Source organism: Rhincodon typus, chromosome 19 (assembly GCF_021869965.1).
Source record: "Rhincodon typus isolate 14 chromosome 19, sRhiTyp1.1, whole genome shotgun sequence".
Taxonomy (NCBI): domain Eukaryota; kingdom Metazoa; phylum Chordata; class Chondrichthyes; order Orectolobiformes; family Rhincodontidae; genus Rhincodon; species Rhincodon typus.
In genome coordinates this window covers 6,143,012-6,165,686 of record NC_063350.1, presented here as the reverse complement: position 1 = coordinate 6,165,686, position 22,675 = coordinate 6,143,012, and the positions used below count along the sequence as shown (strand labels likewise).

Sequence of the window (22,675 nt, the reverse complement as noted above, 5' to 3'; positions counted from 1 at the left end):
TTGGACATGCTGACTGTGCTTTATAGTTAGTTAAGTTCTGATTCCTTTTTAATTGATTATTCATCATGTGAGAGTTTAGTCCAGTGTCATTGTGCTATTTATTCAGGGCAGTCATGATTAATAGAGTATGAAGGCTGTTACTTTATCTTCGGCCATTCCTTGGAAAAATCCAGTTAGTCCACAGGGGTGAAGTAGAGCATGCCACTTTTCTCAGACTGTTAACTTCACTGAATTTACTGCACTGCAGTAGTGACCACGTTTTAAATGTACTTGGCTGGATGTATGGAGATCTGGAACCTCCTGGAGTCAAGAAAGGTGCTACATAAATGCAAGACTACCTTTTTACAATGGGCAGGCCACGATAATATTCCTTCTCTCAATCTTCATTCCTAAAGCGATGACGGATGAAACTCTTTGTTAAGAAAACAATTGCAAAAATGTTTGTGGAAAGGCACTTTTCTCATTCCAGAAAGGGGAAGAGTGTGGTCTTCATTCTGTTACACTATTTCATGTTTGAATACAATGAAATTGCCATTTTGAAGGAAGTGCAGTAGCAAATTTCATTCAGCATTCAACAGAGAGTTTTCAAAAGTGGTAATAGGATGTTGGCAAAACTCTCCTTCAAATAGTACAGTGGCTTCTTTTTCACCCATCCATTTGACAGGGAAGATGATAAAAGAATTACATCTTTGTCTCTACCAGAATATATACATCGTTGATGTCTTTATAATTCAAAGATGCATAAATGATTTTTCTTTTTAAAATGCAGATCACCCGCAGTTAAAATTGTTGCTGACATTTCTCATCAGATGTTGGCAATGAGAAGCCATCACAATCATATTCTCTCTAAGTCTTCACTGTGCATAGCCTGTGTAGTCACTTTAATGTGCACATGCACTGAAGGGACTGTTTCTTGTCTGGAGCTGGTTCTTTTCTGCACATTGACTTACAAACTGCTGATAGTCCCTGTATCTGTGCAAGGTAAGCATATGTTCTGTTGACACCTGAATTGAAGCATTGGTATTTCATAGGTTATCATCATCAAAGCATACACAGTCACAAAACCAAAGAAAAACAGATGAACTAACCAATCCTATCGTTGCTGTTTGTGGGATCTTGCTGAGATCAGATTAACTGCCATTTTCCTGTGGTGCAACAGTGACTCCATTTCAGAAGTGCCTCACTGGTTGTAAAGGGACTTGTGTTACCAGTTCTGTTTAGAACAAAAATGAAATAATTGTAGATTTTCAGCATGGATCGAGGTCCTGTGATCTATTATGTCCTGCCCAGTCATCAAGCATCCATGTACTCGAGTTTAACAAAAAAAAAGACAATGCTGGAGAGACTCAGTAGGTTTGGAAGCCTCTGTGGAAAGAGCAGCAGCCTTAATGTTTTCAGTCCAGTACAGTCTGCAGAAGTTCTGCCCCTTGCCATCAGACATAAATGTAAGGTTTTTCACCCACTCTACTAAAGGGAATAATTTTATGACCTTAAGATATAGGGACAGGGGTATGCCATTTGACCCTGAAGCCTGTATTGCCATTCAGTAGGATCATGGTTCCTTCATTGAAACCTTCAAGTCCAGACAACATCCTGGTCAATCTCCTCCACTCTTTCACCAGTACGTTCACATCCTTCCTAAAGCAAGGCAACCAGAACTGTGCCCAGTATTCCAACTGTGGCCTTACTAACATCTTATAAAACGCCATCATAACCTCTCTGCTTTTGTAATGAGTGCAATGCCTAATAAAGGCAGGTATTCAATATGCATTCTTCATCAACTTACCCACCTGTCTTATTGCTTTTGATTTTAAGTACCTTTTGCCTAGTTTGCTAACTGACTAGCCTGTCTGTATTGTCCTGTAGTCTAAGGCTTTCCTCCTCAATGTGTACCACACCACCAGTTTTCATATCATCTGCAAATTTGTTGGTTAAGCCTGCTACATTTGTGTCTGGATTATTTAATGGATGCTACAAGCAGCAAGGTTCCCAGCATTGAACCCTGCTGTCTGCTTCCTGCATTAAATCAGTTGTGGATCCTGTTCTTTACCCTGGGTCCCCTGGACTCTCTTTCTTTCTTGACTAGTCTCTAATCTACCATTTTTGTCAACAGCTTCGCTGAAGTCTATGTGAACTCTATCAACTGCATTTCACTCACCTACATACATAGTTGCCACCTCAAAAACTTACTCAAGCCTGTCAAACATGATCTCTTTTCTTCTTCCTCCTCCTCCTCCCCCCCTCCCACCTTTCCTGGGCCAGGCCATGCGAACTGTCCTTGATTAATCCTTGCCACTCCTTGTGGAGGTTGACTGTCCCTTTGAATTTTTTTTCATACATTCCCTACCACTGATGTCAGACTCACAGGCTTATAGCTCCATGGTTTATTCCTACCACCCTTCACTGTCGTCCATCCTCTGGCACCCCTTCTGCAACCAGAGAGGACTTGAAACTTAATGCCAAGGCCCCTGTAATCTACTCACTTGGCGCACTCAGCTGTCTGTTCTAGCTTCTTACACAATTTGCCATTTTAGTTCTTGATGGACCTTAGTCTTGCCCTGGTTTTCCTCTTGCCTCTAATGAACTTTAAAAAGCACCTTTAGATTTTTTTTCTTTCTTACACGCTAGTGTTTTTTCATGCCCCTCTTTTTTTCCTAATTTCATTTTTAATAAACCCCTGCACTTTCTACATGCCCTTTAAGCTTGTGTTTTGAGCACCTAGTATCTACCATAAGCTGCCCTTTCTTTCCCCTTATTCAATTCAGTACACTCCTTGACATCCAGAGTTCTCTGGACCTGGTCCTACTCTTCACCTTTATAGGAACATGATGGCTGTGCACTCTCCCTGCTTCCTGTTTTGAAAGACTGCCACTGCTCAATTTCCCTGCTGCCAGGCCACTTGGCCTCTTCCCCTCTTTCTCCCCTGTCTACCTGAGCCGCTAGGCTGTTACTGCACTCCCCAGAGTAACTGTCACTCTCGCTGTTTTCTAACGCACACAAACTGTTCTTGAGTGTGATGCACTATGGGTTGTTTCTGACTGGTGGTTGCATTTCCTTGGGTTGACCATGTGTAAAACTGTGCTATCTACGTAACTTTCAGCCTTGTGTTTGCACTACAATGCTTTCAGCTGATGCTTAAGTTCTGAAACCCTGTGGATGAGCCAGTTAAACCAGTAACACTTCCTGCAGATCCAGACTGCTAGAATTGTCTGAAGACTTCTCACAGATTGCAGGTTGTGCAGCACTTGGGACTGAACTCTCCTGCTGTAGGTTTACGTTAAATTACTCTTGAACAAAATTTGAGCCAAGTAGAAAAAGTCTAAGTGTTTTTTTTGGTACCATTAACTCAAAACAATAGATTGATGGAAAGTTGAAACTCCTCACCCTTACGAATCAGCTTCTTCTGTGCCCATGAATTCTTGCTTTCCCCATACTTATATGGAAATTTACATTTTTCCAAATTTCTGGGATGGGAAGACAGTAACTTGCAGCAGCTGCTTGACCAGCAATCATCTCAATGTTCTCATGATGGTGCACTCTCACTTTTCTCGAACTCATCTGGGCAACCCAGGAAGTATGCTCCCTCCCAGCTCCGAGTGCCCCTGAGCCTTGGCCTCTTTATTCGCAGATCTGGAGCGTGCTCCCTTGCAGATCCAATGGTCCTTGTGTTGGAAAGTTTCATGTTGCTAATGAAATATGTGTAGTACATGTAGTAGGACAAGAGTAGAGCAGTTGATACTATTGTGGACTTAATCCTGACCCTTTTCCTCCTCGCTGCTGATGACAATTCATGAATAGTGAACCAAAGGAGAGAGAAGTCAGTGGAGACTGTAAGCAGAAGATGCTTTAAATAGTATCTGTGGAGAAAGGAAGAGTTATCATTGCAGATATGTGACTTTTGATCAAAATTGGGAAAAGTTAGCAATGAAATCAGCCTTGAGCCATTGAAAGGTCAGAGAGGGAAGAAGAATTAAATTAAAGATCTGTGATGGGATGAAGGATTAAATGCATAGTGCAAGGCCAAAAGTAATGGTACAAATAAAAAAAACTAAAGGTATTTGCAGAGATAGAGTGAATGGCAGGATCCTAAATAGGTGCCATCTAAAAGCAAAGTAAAAGAAACGGGAGAAGCAGAAGAAATAACAGAACAAAGATGATACAATCAAATGGGAATACAGATACAATCTAAAATTGTGTTGATTGTAAAGTAGAATGCTGTAAAATGTTTAGTGCAAAGATGAGGTACTATTCCTCTGCTTGCATTGAGTTCAGTTGGAACACTGCAATAGGCTGAGGATGGCTCTGGAAAAAAGTTGCGTTGACAGTGATGGCATTCCTGATGGCTTGTTCTTCCTGCCATGTAGTACCTGGTGTATACAAAAAACAACTGACTGTAAGAGATCAGAGTGGATTTGATTCTGACCTTCTATTGAGATGTTGTAACCAAACCAATTAAATAACTTTAATCTTTAGTTCAGCAGAAGCTAACGACAGACTGTCACTGTTCATTTGTTCCTCACACTCCTAAATTTAAATGGCTTTTTATTCAAAGGAGGTAGTTTTGGCTCCCAGTTCATTTATATTTTGATGTGAGGTGAACCGTAAAGGGGATAATGTACAAGGGCAAAGCAAGAATTATTGAATTTTTGTAGCTTGACTGATTGGGAGATAAATTTATCTCTGTTAAAGGGTGATTGTGGGCTTCATTGCTCACATCTGTGCTCCCAGCAGTTTGACCAATAACCTTTTCGCTTTCAAGTAATCCCTTACATTTCCTCTACAGAACGCGCTTTGAAGAGCTCGTTAGAAGCAGGAGGTATGGTTCTCCCCCACTGACTTCACAGTCTTATAAATGGTATCAGAGATAGTAGGAACTGCAGATGCTGGAGAATCTGAGATAACAAAAATAGGCCCGAAACATCAGCCTTCCTGCTCCTATGATGCTGCTTGGCCTGCTGTGTTCATCCAGCTCTACACCTTGTTGTCTTATAAATGGTTTTGTGTTTAAGGAGCTGAACTGAAAGCCTATTCTGCAACGTAACCTCAGCCTCAGGAGCCTGGCTGCAGGACTACTGCAGAACCTGTCATTTCTTCAGAGGCCAAATATAAAAGCACAAAGGCTGCTATCCCAAATCGAATACAAACATTGAATTTGAAATAACAAGGTGTAGAGCTGGATGAACACAGCAGGCCAAGCAGCATCAGAGGAGCAGGAAGGCTGACGTTTCGGGCCTAGACCCTTCTTCAGAAATGGGGGAGGGGAAGGGGGTTCTGCAATAAATAGGGAGAGAGGGGGAGGCGGATAGAAGATGGATAGAGGAGAAGATAGGTGGAGAGGAGACAGACAGGTTAAAGAGGCAGGGATGGAGCCAGTAGAGGTGAGTGTAGGTGGGGAAGTAGGGAGGAGATAGGCTCGTCTCCGCCTCCCTAACCTGTCGTTCCTCCCACCTATCCCCCACTCCCATCTCCTACCCTCTAGTCTCATCCCACTCCCTTGACCTGTCCGTCCTCTCTGGACTGACCTATCTCCTCCCTACCTCCCCACCTACATTCACCTTTACTGGCTCCATCCCCGCCTCTTTGACCTGTCTGTCTCCTCTCCACCTATCTTCTCCTCTATCCATCTTCTATCCGCCTCCCCCTCGCTCCCTATTTATTTCAGAACCCCCTTCCCCTCCCCCATTTCTGAAGAAGGGCCTAGGCCCGAAACGTCAGCTTTCCTGCTTCTCTGATGCTGCTTGGCCTGCTGTGTTCATCCAGCTCTACACCTTGTTATCTCAGATTCTCCAGCATCTGCAGTTCCTGCTACCTCATTGAATTTGAATGTATTTTTAAAAAGAATTGACAGCCCTTGCCTTTAAACGAATTGAGATTATATTCTTTTTTTAAAATTGCGTTGTCTTAATCTTTGCCAAAGTTGTATCCTTCTGAAAATGTCAGAGACTCAAGTGGCCAGCAGAGTTAGTAATTGTTGAATTTAAATACTTATGATCTAGTTAATTCAGCCATTAACACTTGGCTATTTGATATAAGTAGCCCAAGAACTGGGGTTGACAATTTTCCCATCAACAGGGATTTTGGTTTCTGCCTCAGGACAGCAAGATCCAAGTTGTATTTTCTCACATTTGGTATTGGAACAGTTTCAAAAGCTGGCAGTTCTACTGGAATAAAGAACCGTAATCTCATGACTCTGTATTGTCAATTTAAGAAAACAGTTGACTTCTTTACTGATTTGTGCTAGAGTGGAGCCTGCCATTAGCTGTACAATACTGCTGTTGTTGCATCTTGAATTTTTGCCTTTGAAGTTTGTGATGGGGGTGGACATCGAACCTGAGTGGGTATGAAGTATAGTAGGATTGTGTTGAAGCGCAATTATTGTACAGAATCTATTGGCCATGGACCCAATTCCTTTCTGTACCACCCAGGTGGTTTTGGATCAGTTTAATAATCTAGAAACTGAAGTGACGTGAAATTATAAGTCTGAATTGTGCCAAATCATAAAATATGCTTTACATGATAGGTAATGTGGGAACTCACCACTGCCATCTCAAGGACATATGCTGATGGGCAATAAATGCTCGTCTCACCACCAATGCCACATTCCACAAAGGTTGTAGAATCAGTCTGGGACTCATGTCCTATTTTTCATCTTGCATTCATCTGTGTATGGCAGTGTTGTTATATTGGGCTTGTAACCCAGAGAGTGACAGCTTGAATCCCGTTATGGAAGCTTCAGAGTTTGTTTGGTTTTTTAAAAAAAGTTGTGTTTGGTCAAAGTAATCTTAATGCTTTCATTCCAACACTTTTTTGTTTTCAGTTCCGATTCCAGCATCTGTAGTAACTTACTGCTACTGTAAAAACCTGACTAGTTCACTCGGGTGGTGATGGAAATCTGCTGTTTCTTTACACAGCATTGTGAGAGGGAAAGAGGAGCATCTACAAGATACCCTTCTTCCTCTGGCAGTTTCAGAGCAGTATTGTTGGGGATGGGGCATCGGCTTGCGTTTCTGTTGATGTGGTGTAAAGAGCTGAGGGAATGGAATTTATCCAAGGAATATTGGGAGGGGGGTTTGTTGGTGAGAACAGAACTGTGGATGCTGGAGATCGGAAACAAAAACAATGTTGGGAAAACTCAGCAGGGCTAGCAGCATCTGAGGAGAGTAAGCAGAGTTAACATTTCAGGTCCAGTGACTCTTCTTCAGAACTGATTGTAGCTGGGAAAAGTTTGGTATATATGCTGAAGATGGGGTGACAGGGATGGGGAGGAGTAAGTGATAGGTGCAGCGCTTCACCTGCACTTCACTAATCTAGCCTACTGTATTCATCGGTCTCCATGTGCCTTCCTGTATGCTTGGGAGATGAAGCAGAGTGAGTGACCACTTTGCAAAAGTCCACATTCTGTCGTGTTCCCTGACCAACATCTGTGTCAGTCTTGCTGCAGTGTTCTAGTGAAGTTCAGCACAAGCTGGAAGAATAGCATCTTATTTTTTGCTTGGGGTCCCTGTGACCTTCTGGACTCTATCGTGTTCAACAGTTTTGGGGCCTGAGCAGCAGATCCCATGTCCTATTCCCAACCTCATACATCAGGTCTTGTCACGTGGGTTGCTACCGCAACCAACCCATTGTCAGCCACTAACATCCCTATCAGCAGCTATTCATTCCTGGTGTAAATTTGATTAGTGGATCTCTCAGATGTGGTGAGTTGTACAACTGGGCAGCAGTATTTATGCAGGAAACATGTAGTCCCAAAAGTGCAACTTTGAGCAGAAGCTCCAGAGCTGTTACAGCTAGTCTGCATAGTGCAAAGCAGTCAAAAGTCTCATGACACCAGGTGATAGCCCAACAGATTTATTTGAAATCACAAACTTTCGGAGTGCAGTCCCTTCATCAGGTGCCTTCACAGCTGATGCCAACGTTATTGATATTTAGGTAGATGGTTATGTTCATTAAAGAAGGCCAACATTATTTGCCATTGGCTGCCTACTTTTTGTGGTATTCCTCTAAATTAGTTTCTTGGCCTCATTCCCAAGCAGTGCTTTGTCAATGGGAAGTTTTTTAACGCATTTTGCCATAGGTCATTGGGAGCAGTTCTGTGCCCTGATTACCATTGATGGTAATGGCTTGATTTTAATCTTGGCACTGTGGGCAGCTGCTGACTAGAGATGAGGTTATTCTACATGTGAACTAAATGTAAGTGCACGGCTGGTGACATCTGTTAAAAGGAACAATGTTTGTTTGTAATGAAGCCTTTTCAGCAGCTCTAGATGCCTCCAAGTGACTTACCACAATCGCTCTCTGATTCTGGTATCTGGCTGTTTTATTGGGTGCTATGTATGCCCTTGGAATTCTAAATGGTTTCTGCCCCCTGCATTTGCGTATCACCCTAAATACCATATTAGTTGGCAGATGCTGCTGGGTCATTGAAGAGTAAGCAGATCATGGCACCAGTGCACAACAACAACTATTTACACCAGTCTTGCCATTCTGAAGTTCTCCAGTTGGCACCTGACAAGCCGTTTGGGTCAAGGCTGTTGAACACCATGACAGTGGGTAGGGCGAGTGGTGGAAGGTATAGCAGGCAGGTAGGCTTCATTTAGTGGAGAGGTTTTGTAGTCATGGGATGTGGACGTCACCAGCATTTATTGCCCAACTCTAATTGTTCTTGGGAAGGTGGTGGTGAGCTGCCCCCTTGAACCACAGTAGGCCATTTGATACAGGTGGATGCACAATGCCATCAAGAATTTTGACATAGTGACAGTGAAGGAACAATGATATATTTCCTCCTCAGGATGGTGAGTGGCTTCTAGGGGAACTTGCTGGTGGCGGTCTTCCCATGTATCTGCTGTCCTTCCAGATAGTAATGGTAGTGAGTTTGGAAGATGCTGTCTAATGATCTTTGCTGAATTTCTGTAGTGCCTCTTGTCGATAGCAGACACCGCTGCTACTGACCATTGGTGGTGGAGGAGTGGATGTTTACGAATGTGTTTCCAATCCAGCGGGCTGCTTTATCCTGGACAGTGTTAAGCTTCTTGTGTTTGTGGAACTGCACTCGCCCAGAGGAGTGGGGAGTATTCCAGCATGCTCCTGACTTGTGCCTTGTGGGAGGTGGGCAGGCATTGTGGAGTCTGGAGGAGTTACTGAAGATAGTGACACTAATGCCACTGAAAGCCAAGGGGTGGAGGTTAAATTCTCTATTTTCTTTTTATTCGTTCAAGGGTTGTGGGTATCATTGGCTGGGCCAGCATGTATTGCCTTTTGTGTATCAACACTTCAGGAAACCCTTAATTTAATAACCCTTCAATAGAATATAAGCAATTTTGTTAATTTTAAACGTGCAGAAATCATCATCATGAGCTGCACATAACTTGCTATTGCAAGGGGAGTCTCATATCCTGACTCAATGGTAACTATTCCCTTGGTGCAGTTGTCTAAACTATAACATTTAAATGAATATCTCAAGATAACATAAAGCTTGAGTTTACCCGAATTGTTTTTATAGATTTCAGGAAGGAGTTCCTTCCAAAAGTGGATCATTTGTAGATTATTTCACGGTAAGCCATGGCAATGAAAATTTAGCTGCAACACCATGTCAGCGGCTCTGGCTATTTTTGAGTCCCTGGTGCATCTATTTTTGTAGTCTGCAATGTAAGTGATCTAAGTGGGCACTGGACTAGGTTTGCATGTTTTTGAACATGTATCTGGCTCCTTTGAGCTCTGAAGATTGGAATTTGCTGACTAAAAAGTGAACTAACCTAATAAAGGGATGTTTCAAAGTACTTTGTGGAGTTAATTACTTGGCTAGCAAGTCTCATTGCACGCAGGAAGATCCAGCAAACATTTTCAGTTAACCAGTTTCTAATTGAGAGAAGGCCATTGGTCAAGGTACAGGCAACGCATCGTGCATAGTTTCTTTTGCGTTGTTGACTGGAGCCTTAGTTTAATATCACCAGGTCAAGTGGTGGGATGTGATTGTGGACACCCTTGCAGAGATATTTGTATTGTCAACAGCCACAGGGGAGGTGCCAGAAGACTAGAGGGTGGTTAATGTTGTGCCATTGTTAAAGGAGGACTGCAAGGAAACAAGAGACCCATGAGCCTGAAGTCAGTGGTAGGTAAGTTGTTGGAAGAGTCTATGAGGACAGGACTTACCTGCATTTGGAAAGCAAGGACTCATTAGGGATAGTGAGCGTGGTTTTGTGCATGGAAAATGTGACTCAAATTTGATAGATCTTTTTGAAGAGGCTACCAAGAAGATAGATGAAGGCAGAGTGGTAGATGTTGTCTACATGGACTTTAACAAGGCCTTCGACAAGATCCTGCATGGTAAACTGTTTAGCAAGGTTAGATCACGTGCTCCAGGGAGAGAAAGCCAATTGGATACAAAATTGACTTGATGGTAGAAGACACGGTGATGGTAGAAGGTTCGTTATTCAGACTGGAGACCTGTGACTGGCAGTGTGCCGTAAGGATTGGTTCTGGGTCCACTGTTATCTGTCATTTTGAGACAATTTGGATGTGAGTATAAGAGGTATGGTTAGTAAATTTGCTGATGACAGTAAAATTGGTGTATTGGACATTGAAGAAGGTTACCTCAGTGCAACAAGATCTTGATCAGATGGACCAATGGGCTGAGAATTGGCAGATGAAGTTCAATTTAGATAAATATGAGGTGTAGCATTTTGGTAAGGCAAACCAGGGGTAGGAGTTACACAGTTAATGGTAGGGCCCTGAGGAGTGTTGTCAAAAAGAGGGACCTCTGGGTACAAGTTCATAGTTCCTTGAAAGTGGCGTCACAGGTAGACAGGGTGGTGAAGATGGCCTTTGGCATACTTGCCTTCATTGGCCAGAGCATTGGATTTAGGAGTTGGGGTGGTTATGTTGTGGCTGTGCCAGACATTGGTGAGACCACTTTAGGAATACTGCATACAGTTCCAGTCACCTTGCTATAGGAAGGCTAGAACAAGTACAGGAAAAAATTTACAAGAATGTTACTGGGACTGGAGGGTTTGAGTTATAAGTACAGGCTGAATAGGCTGGGGGCTTTTTTCCCTGGAGCATTAAAGGCTGAGGGTGACTTTGTAGAGGTTTATAAAATCATTGATAGGCCTAGTTAAGATGAATAGCTAAGGTAGGGCAGTCCAAAACTAGAGGGCATAGATGTAAGTTGAGAGTGGAAAGATTGGGAAAAGGGGCCTAAGGGGCAACATTTTCACAGTGATGCATATCTGGAACGAGCTGCCACAGGAAATGTTAGAAGTGAGTACAATTACAGCATCTTTAAAAGACACTTGGACATGTACATGAGTAGGGAAGCTTAGAGAGATATGGGCTAAACGCAGGCAAATGGGATTAGTTCAGTTCAGGATGCCTGGTCAGCATGGACTCTGATTCCATGTGGCACTCCCTCAGCAATGTACTAGTGGATCAGCCAAGACACTCTGTCCTCAAGTTCTACATTGAGGCTTGAACACATAATCTAATTTCATTAAATTAATCCCTTGGAACTAAGCAGAAGAAGCTTTGTCCTTGTTTCTTTTTGGTAAATTAGAACAATTTGGTAGACAAATGTTACCTATTATCATCAATACATACCAATGTTGTGTATTAACCTATTTAAAATGTTATAGCATTGTGTGACCTGTTTGATTTGGAAGAGCAGCTGGCTGTGCACATAGTATTTCGGCCTGTGTTTACTCCCAATTTTCTGAGGTAATGTCTTCATGTTTTTGTGTTATTCTATTCAGTGCTTTGAATTTAACTAAATTTCAATAATACCTACCCTTCAAACAATTGCAGTCAAATTTCTTCTCTAAATGTAAAACAATTCTGATCTTTTGCCTTCCCATGCATCTTAATATCTTTGCATATGTGCACTAATGTACCATTGTTCTTTCTTTCAATAAAAGTTATTTAATAACCTGTTTTAACAGCACTGACATTCATAAGGGGCAGATAGGCACTGAGTTTTATATAATATTTAGCAGAATTAATAACTGTTTATATCTAGATTGTATTTGGTACTAATTTTTTGTAAATAGGCATACGTGGTACGCTTTAACAGGGCTGAATTTGGGGAGCCAACAGCTCTTGAATGTTACTGAAACTTGCTAATTTGACCCTCTCTCTGAAGCATCCCCCATGCTTGCTATTGCTTTGATACAACTTGTTGAAAGGCTGTGCTTGTTACGAATCTGTCTGTTAGTTTGGATCAGTGATTGCCCTCAGTCCATAATTCCTGCTGAGAATAGCTGCTAAAGTCAAGCAAAACCATGTGCTATAATTGATCGTAAAGTTTTGCAAGAAATCTTGTTAGCTGGAAAGTTTCTCCAAAGTGAGGAATGTTCTAATTAGGTTCTTCTGGATTGCTGAGAAGGAGAATGTTTTATTGTTGGAGCTGTAGTGTCCCTTAACCCCTTGAGCCTGCTTCACCATTTATTTAGATGACTGTACCTCAATTACGTTTACTCGCCTTTGCTTCAGATCCCTTGGTACCTTTGCTTCAAAGTAGAGATCAATTGGTAGGTCTTTATGAAGGTGCCAGAATTATACGTTTCTACTGATCTTTGAATGGAAAATGTGCTTTTTCATTTCACTGTTTATTGACTTGGCCCTAATTTAACATCTGTTTTTGACGCAAGTTAGTCCCTGTAAATCCAGTAAAAAAAATTCCAAATATATTTTGGAATATTTTGTTCTTCCATGTAGATTTGCTGTCCTAACAGGCACCTACAATGCCTTGTGTCTTAGAGTTGTAACAGCACAGAAGGTGGCCATTTGACATGTTGTGCCAGCTTTCTGCAGGAGTCTTTTTCCGGAGCCTAGCATTTGCGTTACCTGTTCAGATAATTATCTAATTTTGAAAGCCACCCTGAAAATCATTCCAGATCATCCTGCTCATTCCAGGTATTAGTCTTTTAAATTTGCTTTGGACTCCTTCCAATGCATTTGCATGCTTTAAATAAGGAGACCAATATTATACACTGTATTCTAGATGAGGACTCACTAGAACCCTGTATTACTGAGGCATAACCTCCTACTTTTGTATTAAATTCCCCTTGCAATAAAATGATACCATTCTATAAATTTCCCCAGTTATTTGCCCTGCCTGCAATCCGATGAAAGGAATGAAACTTGACAGACTACCTGGCATCAACTAAAGCACCGGAAATGACAATTCGACCATGCAGCGTCATCCTTATCGTGCCGAAATTAGGAGAGCTGTCTCACACCCTAGTTGAGCAGCAGCCTGACATTGTCTGTATAGTTGGTATAAGATCAAGGCCTAATCTCAGCCTGATAGAACCTACACCTCATTACTAAGTGGGGTTTCAGTATTTTCTAACAATTCTTTCGGTTACCTACTGTGTGTAAATATGATAATATCCAATGAAACACTTCGTCCTTCACGCCCCTCTCACTCCATTATTTTTCTTCGGAGTAATTCCATCTTTCATAACTGCATTTAGCCCTTCGTATATTTACCAGCCTATATCATGTACATGTAATGGGTGATTTTGTTCATTTGCTATGTGACTTTTTATGGGCATAAATTGGGCCAAAGAGAAGGTTTTTTTTGCATGTATTTCAAAAAAATGGAGGGTGGAGCTGGACATGGAAATGTGTGATGTATGAAGGATGGAGTGGTCTTGCAGTCTTCCCACTCGCCATTTGTTTGCAGCAGAGGTTTTATTTAAAATGGGGTCTGCTGGGTTGCCAATTCAGTGTGTACCCTGATGGGGTGCAGTTTGTAAGAAAAAGCTAGACAGGTGATTTTGAGCTAAACAAGTAAGGGATTAGTGTCATGGTTGAAATCCATCCAGATAATAATGTGCAAATAGATTTTACTTCCCAGTAAGATGCAAACAAGTATATTTCCCAAGCATGCAGAAAACAAACACAACTTCAAGTATGGATGTTAAACTTAGCCAGGTAAGATGCAGGTGAAAAGTTAAATTTATTAAGCATTCTCTATTTCCAGATGTTTTGGTTCTCACTGAGGCTGTTCTTTATCAGTCTTTGCTGGTTTATTATTGTTGTAGACAATCCGAAGGCTTTTAACAGGATATCTCTGCCTGCTGTGGGGATGGAGACATAACACAGTTCAGAATTTGGAACATTGGAAAATGAGACAGAGATCCTTCTGGCAGATTTTGTTATCTGCTCTGATTTCAATTCTAGCATCCTCCCAAACGGCTGGACTATGTGACCTCTCTCCAGTACTGTTGCGCGTTCCAGGAGTACAAAGGACTGGCTCATATCTCCTATTGCTTTCCTGTAGCTATTGTTTCATAGACAGTGTACAAAGTACCATGGTTGCTGGAAATCTGAAACAAATGCAGCATTGGAGAAGCTCAGCAGGTCTGACAGCATGTGTGGAGAGGAAGGGAGTGTGAACGTTTCAAGTCCAATACAATGACTTCTGAAGTGGAAGGGATTAATTTTTTTTTTAAATGTCCCAGCCATTAATTAGTGAATGATCCATCCATATTTTGAGGAGATAGGGAGTTATTCACTGCTCCAGGGTGCCATTGTCTGTGTTGGGATTGCCAACTTTGTCTCTATAGGATGGAGTGTAACTTCACAGGTGCAACTAAGCAGCCATAATGTTAAATAAATGTTTTTTTTTAAATGATTGTGTAGAACTGGTGAGCAGGACATTTCTTTGTTTCTAAACCTGTACATGTCTGAAAGTTCCGAATTTGATCCTTTGGTCTGTGCTGTTTGAGCTGATCTTGGTTAACTTCAGTACTGCAATGTGTGATTGCTGCTCATACTCGCATGTTGAAGAGAGATGCTGGAGAGCACTCTCTGTGAAACTGTGATCAGTACCCTCATCAGGAGTGAGCCACACAGCCTTAAACAATGCATCATCTCCTCAGGTATTTATTGAGCAGGGAGCTTCATATAGGTATCTTGGTTATTATTTATTTTTCCACATCACGATCAAAAACATTTATCTGCTATCTATCTCATTGCTGCTTGTGGGAGCTTTCTGTGTGCAAATTGGCTGTTGCATTTCCAACATTGCAACAAGTCTTCCCTTCTAAAGTTCCCATTGTCTTGAAAGCAGTTTGGCACCTCCTGCTGTCATTGAGGGCTCTCTATGGATTCCAGGGACTGTGAGCAGTGCAGATTTTTATTGCTCCAAGATTTCTTGCAGTGTCTTCAGATGCCTTGTCCTGAGTTCTGGAATTCTTCCCTTGAACCTCTCCACCTTCCCTTCTCTTAAACGTCTGCTTCAAACCTACCACTTTGAGCTATGTTTAGGTCATCTGACCACATGTCTCCTTATTTTGTTTACATGGTGCTCTAATGAAGTACCTTGGGATGTTTCAATATATTAACTTGCATCTTTTTTTGTATGCAGACTTCCAAATGTTGAATGAAAGCTGATTAAATGAATTGTGTTGAGCCATGGCAAGTGTTCTATCTTAGTCATAGTTACAAGTATTCTCGATATTGAAAACTGCATGCCACTTGCTATTATTCACTTCTGGCTGTGATGGGCTTTCCCTCCAGTATGCAAAACGAGTCCTTAGCAACCTGAGGGTTATTTTACCAGTCATTTCATCTTCTAATATCTTTGGATAAAACCCTTCGTAAAGCACAAGGGAGGTAATTTTGACTGACAGAATAAAATGGGCCGGGTTTACATCTCACTTAACTTATTTACATTTGACGTCAGTGGAAATACAACGATCAGGAGAGATGCAGAGTAGGCACCTGATTCGCTAGCATCTGATTAACACTATCAGAATCCAAATTTCCCCCATGTGGGGTGAGGAGGCTGTGTGTGTACATGTGTGCAGGCATTTCCTTACATGTAGAAACATTAAAATCTATTACAGCTATGCTTGCAGCTTTAAAACTGCAATTCCCAATGGAACATTTTAATACTGTGTTTAAGCAAATCACAAAATTAATATGCAAGCACTAAATCCATTGGTAAGAATAATCTGATCTATAGTCTACTCTTTCATCATGCAACAAAACCTAATCTAGTAGACTGAGATGCATTTCGGGATTCTGAACCCAGTGGCAATGGGAAAGAGTGGAAATTGTAATCGGAGGCTGTGTTTAAAACAAAACAGCTGGCTTAAAGTGTTACAGCAATTGTCTTGCAAAAAAAAATTCATTTCAGATGGCTTTTATGGACCACTAAAGTTAGGCCCCTGTAGTTTTAGATTTGTTGTAAATCATTATATTGCTTTAAATATGCCGAAGTGTTTTGGTCGGACAGACAGCTAACTAAAGCCTGTGTCAGAGGTGGTCAAAAATGTTAGAAGGGCTGGTGCTGAATTGGCAATAGTCTAGAGTTGGAACAGGGAGACTTAAAGGGGCACTGAATCTGGGAGGAAGATGCAGCCATAGGATGGAACCAGGTACTATGGGGATTTGTAAAACTGGAGATCAGAGCTCAGCATTCTGGACCTGGGGTTAGTGACGTTTGAATATGTTGTGAACAGTATGAGAGCAGTGAAATTCTGGATAAGTTGTTTAACCTTTGGGCCTTGAGACACCAATGAGAAAGGCATTGAGAACGATAAGCCTGCAGATTGAATGAATGGCATGGATAAGAATTTTGGAGTAGTGAGGGTGCCATAGATCCAAGTAGTATTCAGGAAGTGAAAGTAGGCATTCTTGGTGGTGCTCTCTGGTGGGCTTCTGAGCTTGGCTCAGGGTTGATCAGGATCCTCGAGTAAAGGAGTAGACTGAAGTTGAGCAGCCCTTCAGTGAAGGGATATGGAATAGTGTGAAGTCAACGGGCTGACCATGGTCTGGGTGAGCGAATTGATATCATTTAGATGAGTATAGGGATACCAGGGGAGTTTAGGTGCCAGCTGGAATCCCAGAGGTGGCATGCTACTCATCCACAAGAAAGATATTTCAACGTGGGAGTTGATTTGATATGGGACTTGGCAAATGATGAGCTCGACAGTGAGGTCAGAGTGGAAGTGGGTGAGGGGTTGGAAAATAGAAAGGTAACCGATTAAAGTGCTGATTTTGTGTTAAAATGTTTCTGGTAAAAGTGGAATATTTCAAAGACTGACTAATGGAAAGGTCTTTAAAACCAGCATGTGATATTAACATGTTGTGGAACTAATTCAAATCACTTCCTTCAGTGTAGGGAATTTTGAAACCTCTGAGTCATTTACTGACAAAGTGTGGAAATATATTTTGACTGACTTAAACAGCAGTCAGTATAATACTGTACGTGTTTGCCTATCCCAGTAACATAAATTCAATACCCACTACAGATGCTGGGGCATTTACATTCAGCCAGTTAAATAAATCTGAATCTTTGTTACAAACATCGGTAATGGTGAGCACAACCTTACTTGCATAAAAACTCAACTGATTGATTAACACTGACCTGTAACTCCAGACATGCAGTAACACAGTTGACTGATATCTGCGCTCAGTTGTATGGGGATGGGTAATAAATGATGGCCTTGCCACTGCTGCCCACAGCCACTGAATGAGTGAATGAATTAATGAATTTAAAATATTGAACTTGTGCAGAGTCCTCAGTTTGTACAAAACAGCAGACAAGATTGGAGAGGGTAGTAAATGGCTGGTGGCTCTTATTCTTGATTTGCTGGAAGCTGAAACGAAGATCAGTGCAGAGTAGAGTTTGGATGGAATTTTCCACCTTGAGGTTGAAGTGTATAGAATACTTTCAGCAGCAGGTTTAAATTGCTTGTGGACCTGGCAGTTTATTGGTGTTTACATCAAAGGATCCATTTAGAAATCCACAGCTTCCCAGGGTGTGTTGCCATAGCAATTGTGACTTTAGTATTCACAAGCCATGCTGTTTACTGTAAATCACTGTGTTGTGGCTGTAGTTATGGGCTTCATGGCTACACTTCAGTAGATTCAGTCACTTGCATGTTTATGTTAAAGCTGCACGTTCAAAAATGGTTAATCAAATGGGAACGATTTAGTGATAACGCTAATTTAGGCTCACTGCTACCTCTTGAGGGCATCTTAGTGATGGGGCAAGAAATGCTTGCCTTTCCCCCCTCTCTCATCCCATGAAAAAGACAGAAATTGTGGAGAATGCGGGTTCTTTAGTTCACTGGTTCTTAAAATTAGATTAATCAAGGATTATCCAACTTGAACCGTACCAGAAATTCCTTTCACCTCTTCACTTTTGGATATGATGTTCATTTGTTGAAGGGACGTGTGAAGTTTTATCTTGGGATGTCTAATTGTTCTGAGCATTGTGGTAATTATTGATGTGAAAACTTTACCTTTCAGCTGAAGGTAAGATCAATCAAATCAGTCCACTGTCATGCCCTCTGAGTTCACCACTGTGCGTGCCCTTGGAATGGGGTTAGACTCCTGCTGTGAGCACCATCTCTGTTTTCGGGTGTGACTTGCCATCACTTTTCTCCTCACGACAGAATGGCTGCATGTTTATTGGGTTTCTTTTTCTGCTTGTTCTGTTCACTGGTTTGTCTCTGCTGGACTGACAGCAACAGCCTGATATACCAACTGTTGCTGGGATACCTGCCAGTAACTGTAGTTATGTCTTTAGTCTGGATTCATTGATAGGTCTAGCTGCCCATACTCTGTGAACAAAACTTGATTTGAACCGTCTCCCAGGCAAGGTTGATTTAATGCCTCCTTTTGACTCGTCACTCCAGCCCTGAAAATCCATCCCCGTGTTTCCAAAACTTTTTGTCTGCTCACTTGGAATTCTCACTCAGTCAGTGACTGAGACCTTGCTAATTCAGTTCTGTATCTGTTTCCAGAGCTGTCTTGACCCCATGCCTGCCTGGTGATTGTTTGTTTACTAGCACCTTTCTTTGCACCAGGGCCTGACCTCAAACTCCATGGAGCATGTGCTCTCGGATGCTGTACGCATGCAGATGAAAGAAATTAAAATTGCAGCAGCTTATGACCAGCCCATTCCAACATGGCAATGAATCCTGTTTGTGTAATTTCACAGATTCCTGGAAAGAGTCTGTGCCCTGCAGTGAAGCAACTCCTATGCCTGTGTTTAATGTCCAGAATGTCCATCCCACCCTCCCAGATACACTCACCTTCACATTCCTGAGCCAGAGAGATCTTGTGGGATCAGGGGGACATCCAACCTTGCTGCTCCCTGCCTCCTCTGACTATCTTTCACCTCTTCTACAATCGTCCTATTATAAGGGCGATAAAAGACGTTCTGTTCTTCAGCAATGTGATCCAACTTCTGAAGTGTGTCATTCAAAAAAACTGCGCCAAATGAAATGTTTCAGTAACCCTAAAGTAGTTGCGATAGGTGGATTATTTTCTGTCTTATCTGTAGTAGGCTGCTGCAGTATCTGGTCCCTTCAGAGGGCAGTGTCACTTAAGGAGGTGCTGATGCAGCTTGAGCACACATTGAAGCATGGCACAGATTGTGAGCTTCCATAAAGACCAAGGCTTTCACTCTCAGCCGTACTGGCAAAAAAGATTGGCTGATGGGTATCCATCATTCATGACAAAGCCCTTGTCGTTTTTTCTGCTTTTGATTTGACCACCTCAAATGTTTTGAATCCAGTGAATGGAGTTGATCCTCCTGGCTGTACTGTCCCCCACCAACACTACATTCCTATTTCCTTCCCCACATGAATGGCTTCCTCCTATACCAGAGTGCCATGGTCAATAGAACAGCTGGGAAGTGGTAGTTGTGGTGAGAGTTAGTCGGGGGACGGGATTGTTTTAACCTCTAACGTTTTCTGGTAATGAAGTCAGATTTCTCCCAGGTCACCAACTCTGGACTTAGAGTTGGCGATAATCGAGCAGGGTCCTAATCAGAAGTTTAAACCTTCTGGCAGTTCCTGCAGAGTTAGTAGTTTGGGGCTTCTAAGAAGTACTTTGGGTGGGGTGGGGTGGGGGGTCAACTTTGAGACTAGTAGATCTGGGTCTTTATTTTCCACGTTTGTCCTGTGCTTCCAGCTGTTGAGGAATGGGAGACTAAATGCTACCATGTTTTACAGAAATAATTATGTTGTGGCTGAATACTAAACTCCACTTTCTTTGAGCTGTGTAACAATTCTTTTTACTCGCTCCTCCCATCTCCCATTCCCACTGAGTTTTTAATTGTTTTAACCCTCAAGTCTCAAATTATCCTCAAATATTGTTGGAAAATCAAGATTAGACTTTGGAGTTGTGATTTTAATTTCTGTTAATTTGATTTCCCAGAGAGAGTCTGTTTTATATAATCGAATGTGGTGCTGAGCAGATCTTTGAAAGTGTTTGATGTCCAACTTGCTCATTCTTTGTTTCCTCCACTGTGTAGCTGCATTGCAAGCTCTAAAGCGCAAGAAGAGATATGAAAAGCAACTGGCTCAGATTGATGGCACCCTGTCCACTATTGAATTCCAGAGAGAAGCACTGGAAAATGCAAACACTAACACAGAAGTTCTCAAAAACATGGGGTTTGCTGCCAAGGCCATGAAAGCTGCACATGAGAACATGTAAGTGAATTGACACATTTGGTGTCTTAATAGAAGTTAACACTAGAGAGAAAAATGTGGAATGAATTCCTGTTTAACACCTTCTCTAAGGGAAATACAACATTAGATCCTTAAAAAACCTAACTTGTCCCTCCATATTTTCCTGATTAGACTTTGATAAGCTGCTTTTCTTGCCTTCCTATTATTAGAAGGCAAGGCCTTTGTGAAAGGGTGTGTGAGACTTCCCCATTTTACTGCTTATGAATGTAATCAAGGATCACAATCAACAGATAGGAGACATTTTGTTAACTTTTTGATCACTTCCTATCCAGTTGCTAACAATTTTTGAAGAGGTTTTGGCTTCTATTCTACTGGTGTCCTACTCATCAAAATTGTTACTACAGGGAGATGGGAGGAAAGCTGGAGCGGTGGGAAAAACTCTCATTATTTTAACTGGGGTTACCGTAATCTTAAAGTCAATAATATTGAAAGGAATGGGGTGGCTTGAGTTTGCAGTGTGTCTCAGTTTTGGGCATAAGGTCATGTTATTTCACGTTCTTTCAAACTTACTTGGAATGGGGGCGTTATTGTGCTTGAAGATGGTGGGAAGCTGCCCCCTTGAAGTCCATTGGCTTTAGGTTTTCTTTTTATCAATTCATTCACTGTTGAGCAAGTCCCTACAGACACCAGGTAGAAGCACTTGAGGGGCGAAGGAATAGAAGAATATGTTGTTTGTAAAATGTGCTTGGTCTGTTCAAATTGAGTTGCTAATAGTTTGAGCATCCACAGCATACTGCGTTTAATCTTTTTAAAAGAGTCTGTACCTAACTTTGGCTTTCTACCGACCTGCAAAGGAAGTGAGGTAAAATAAGAGAGTGCAAGAAGACACCCATGTAGAGTGTAAAAACCAGCATGGCTCAGCTAGCCAAATAGCTGGTTTCTTTGCTGTAAATGCTACAAACTAACATTGTAAGACAGTGCCGTGCACTTTTCAATCAGCAAATAAGGAAGCTTGAGCTGATTTTACCCCCTTTCTCAGCCTACAATCTACTCCCTTTTCTTTCAGCCTATAATTGCTGAGAGACAATTGCAGCGGTTCTGATATCACCATCAACTACCTCAGCATAAATCGAGGTGTGAACTGGCAGTCTCTGGTCTGTGCCACACCAACAATATCTCCCCAAGGCTGAATGCTCCAATGATTAGAATATATCCTTTTAAATGACTTCTTTTCTTTTCTACCTGGTGATCAAGAGATATCTATATTAATCTGTTTATCAATTATAAAGCTGGTTACTTGTAAATGCTGTGATCGTAAACTGACGTTCCTAGGCTCAACATGGACTCGTGCAGTATGGCATATCATTCAAATTGTCAGATTCCTGCCAGGTTTTTGAGAAAATTAGTGAATGGTCCCACTCACTATTGCTAGTCATATTTCCCCTTTTAAGTATTTATCCATTTCTCTTCTGTCAGTTGCTATTGAATATGCTGTCAGGCAGTGCACTCCACATCATGATAACTTGCGTAAAAACATGTCTAGTGAACTGGCAGAACCCTCCTCTGTCTTCCTAATGTTCTGTGGACTAGATAGTAACAGAACTTGATCTTTTTGTTTTGCTGCATCAAGTTGAGCTGACAGTGAGTTCATTATATTTTGGGTTTTTTTTATAAGGGACATTGACAAAGTAGATGAGCTAATGCAGGACATCACAGAGCAACAGGAGTTGGCACAGGAAATCTCTGAAGCAATTTCCAAACCAGTAGGCTTTGGTGAAGACTTCGATGAGGTAAGTGTTGCATCAAACTCTGCAACTTGTGAACCCTGAAGCAGTGTAGGAGTACGCCATTCCGTTAGATCATGGCTAATCTGTGGCTGAACTCCGTATACCTGCCTTTTGGTCCTTTATTCCTTAATACCTTTGCTTAACAAAAATTCATCCATGTCAGATTTAAAATTAACAACTGAGCCAACATATACTACCGGTGGTGAAAGAGAGTTCCAACCTCTCCCACTCATTATGTGTAGAAGTGCTTCCTAATACATCGTGTCACGTATAGACAGCGGTTAAAAAGGCATTTAGCAAGCTTGCTTTCATTGCTTTGTCCTTTGAGTATGAGTTGAGAAGTCTTGTTGCGGCTGTACAGGACGTTGGTGAGGCCTCATCTGGAATTCTTTGTCCAGTTATAGGAACAATATTATTAAGCTGGAGAGGGTTCAGAAGAGATTTATCAGGATGTTG

The 22,675-nt window shown here is 41.7% G+C and overlaps 1 protein-coding gene across 1 annotated transcript in view; it reads left to right on the top strand.

Moving 5' to 3' along the window:
* Positions 1-22,675, top strand: part of chmp4ba (charged multivesicular body protein 4Ba) — a 39,593-nt gene that overhangs the window by 6,906 nt on the left and 10,012 nt on the right. Inside the window, exons 2-3 of the mRNA XM_020521596.2 lie at positions 20,276-20,453; positions 22,108-22,222. Coding sequence (XP_020377185.1) covers positions 20,276-20,453; positions 22,108-22,222 — 293 coding nt within the window. The remainder of the gene's footprint in view (positions 1-20,275; positions 20,454-22,107; positions 22,223-22,675) is intronic.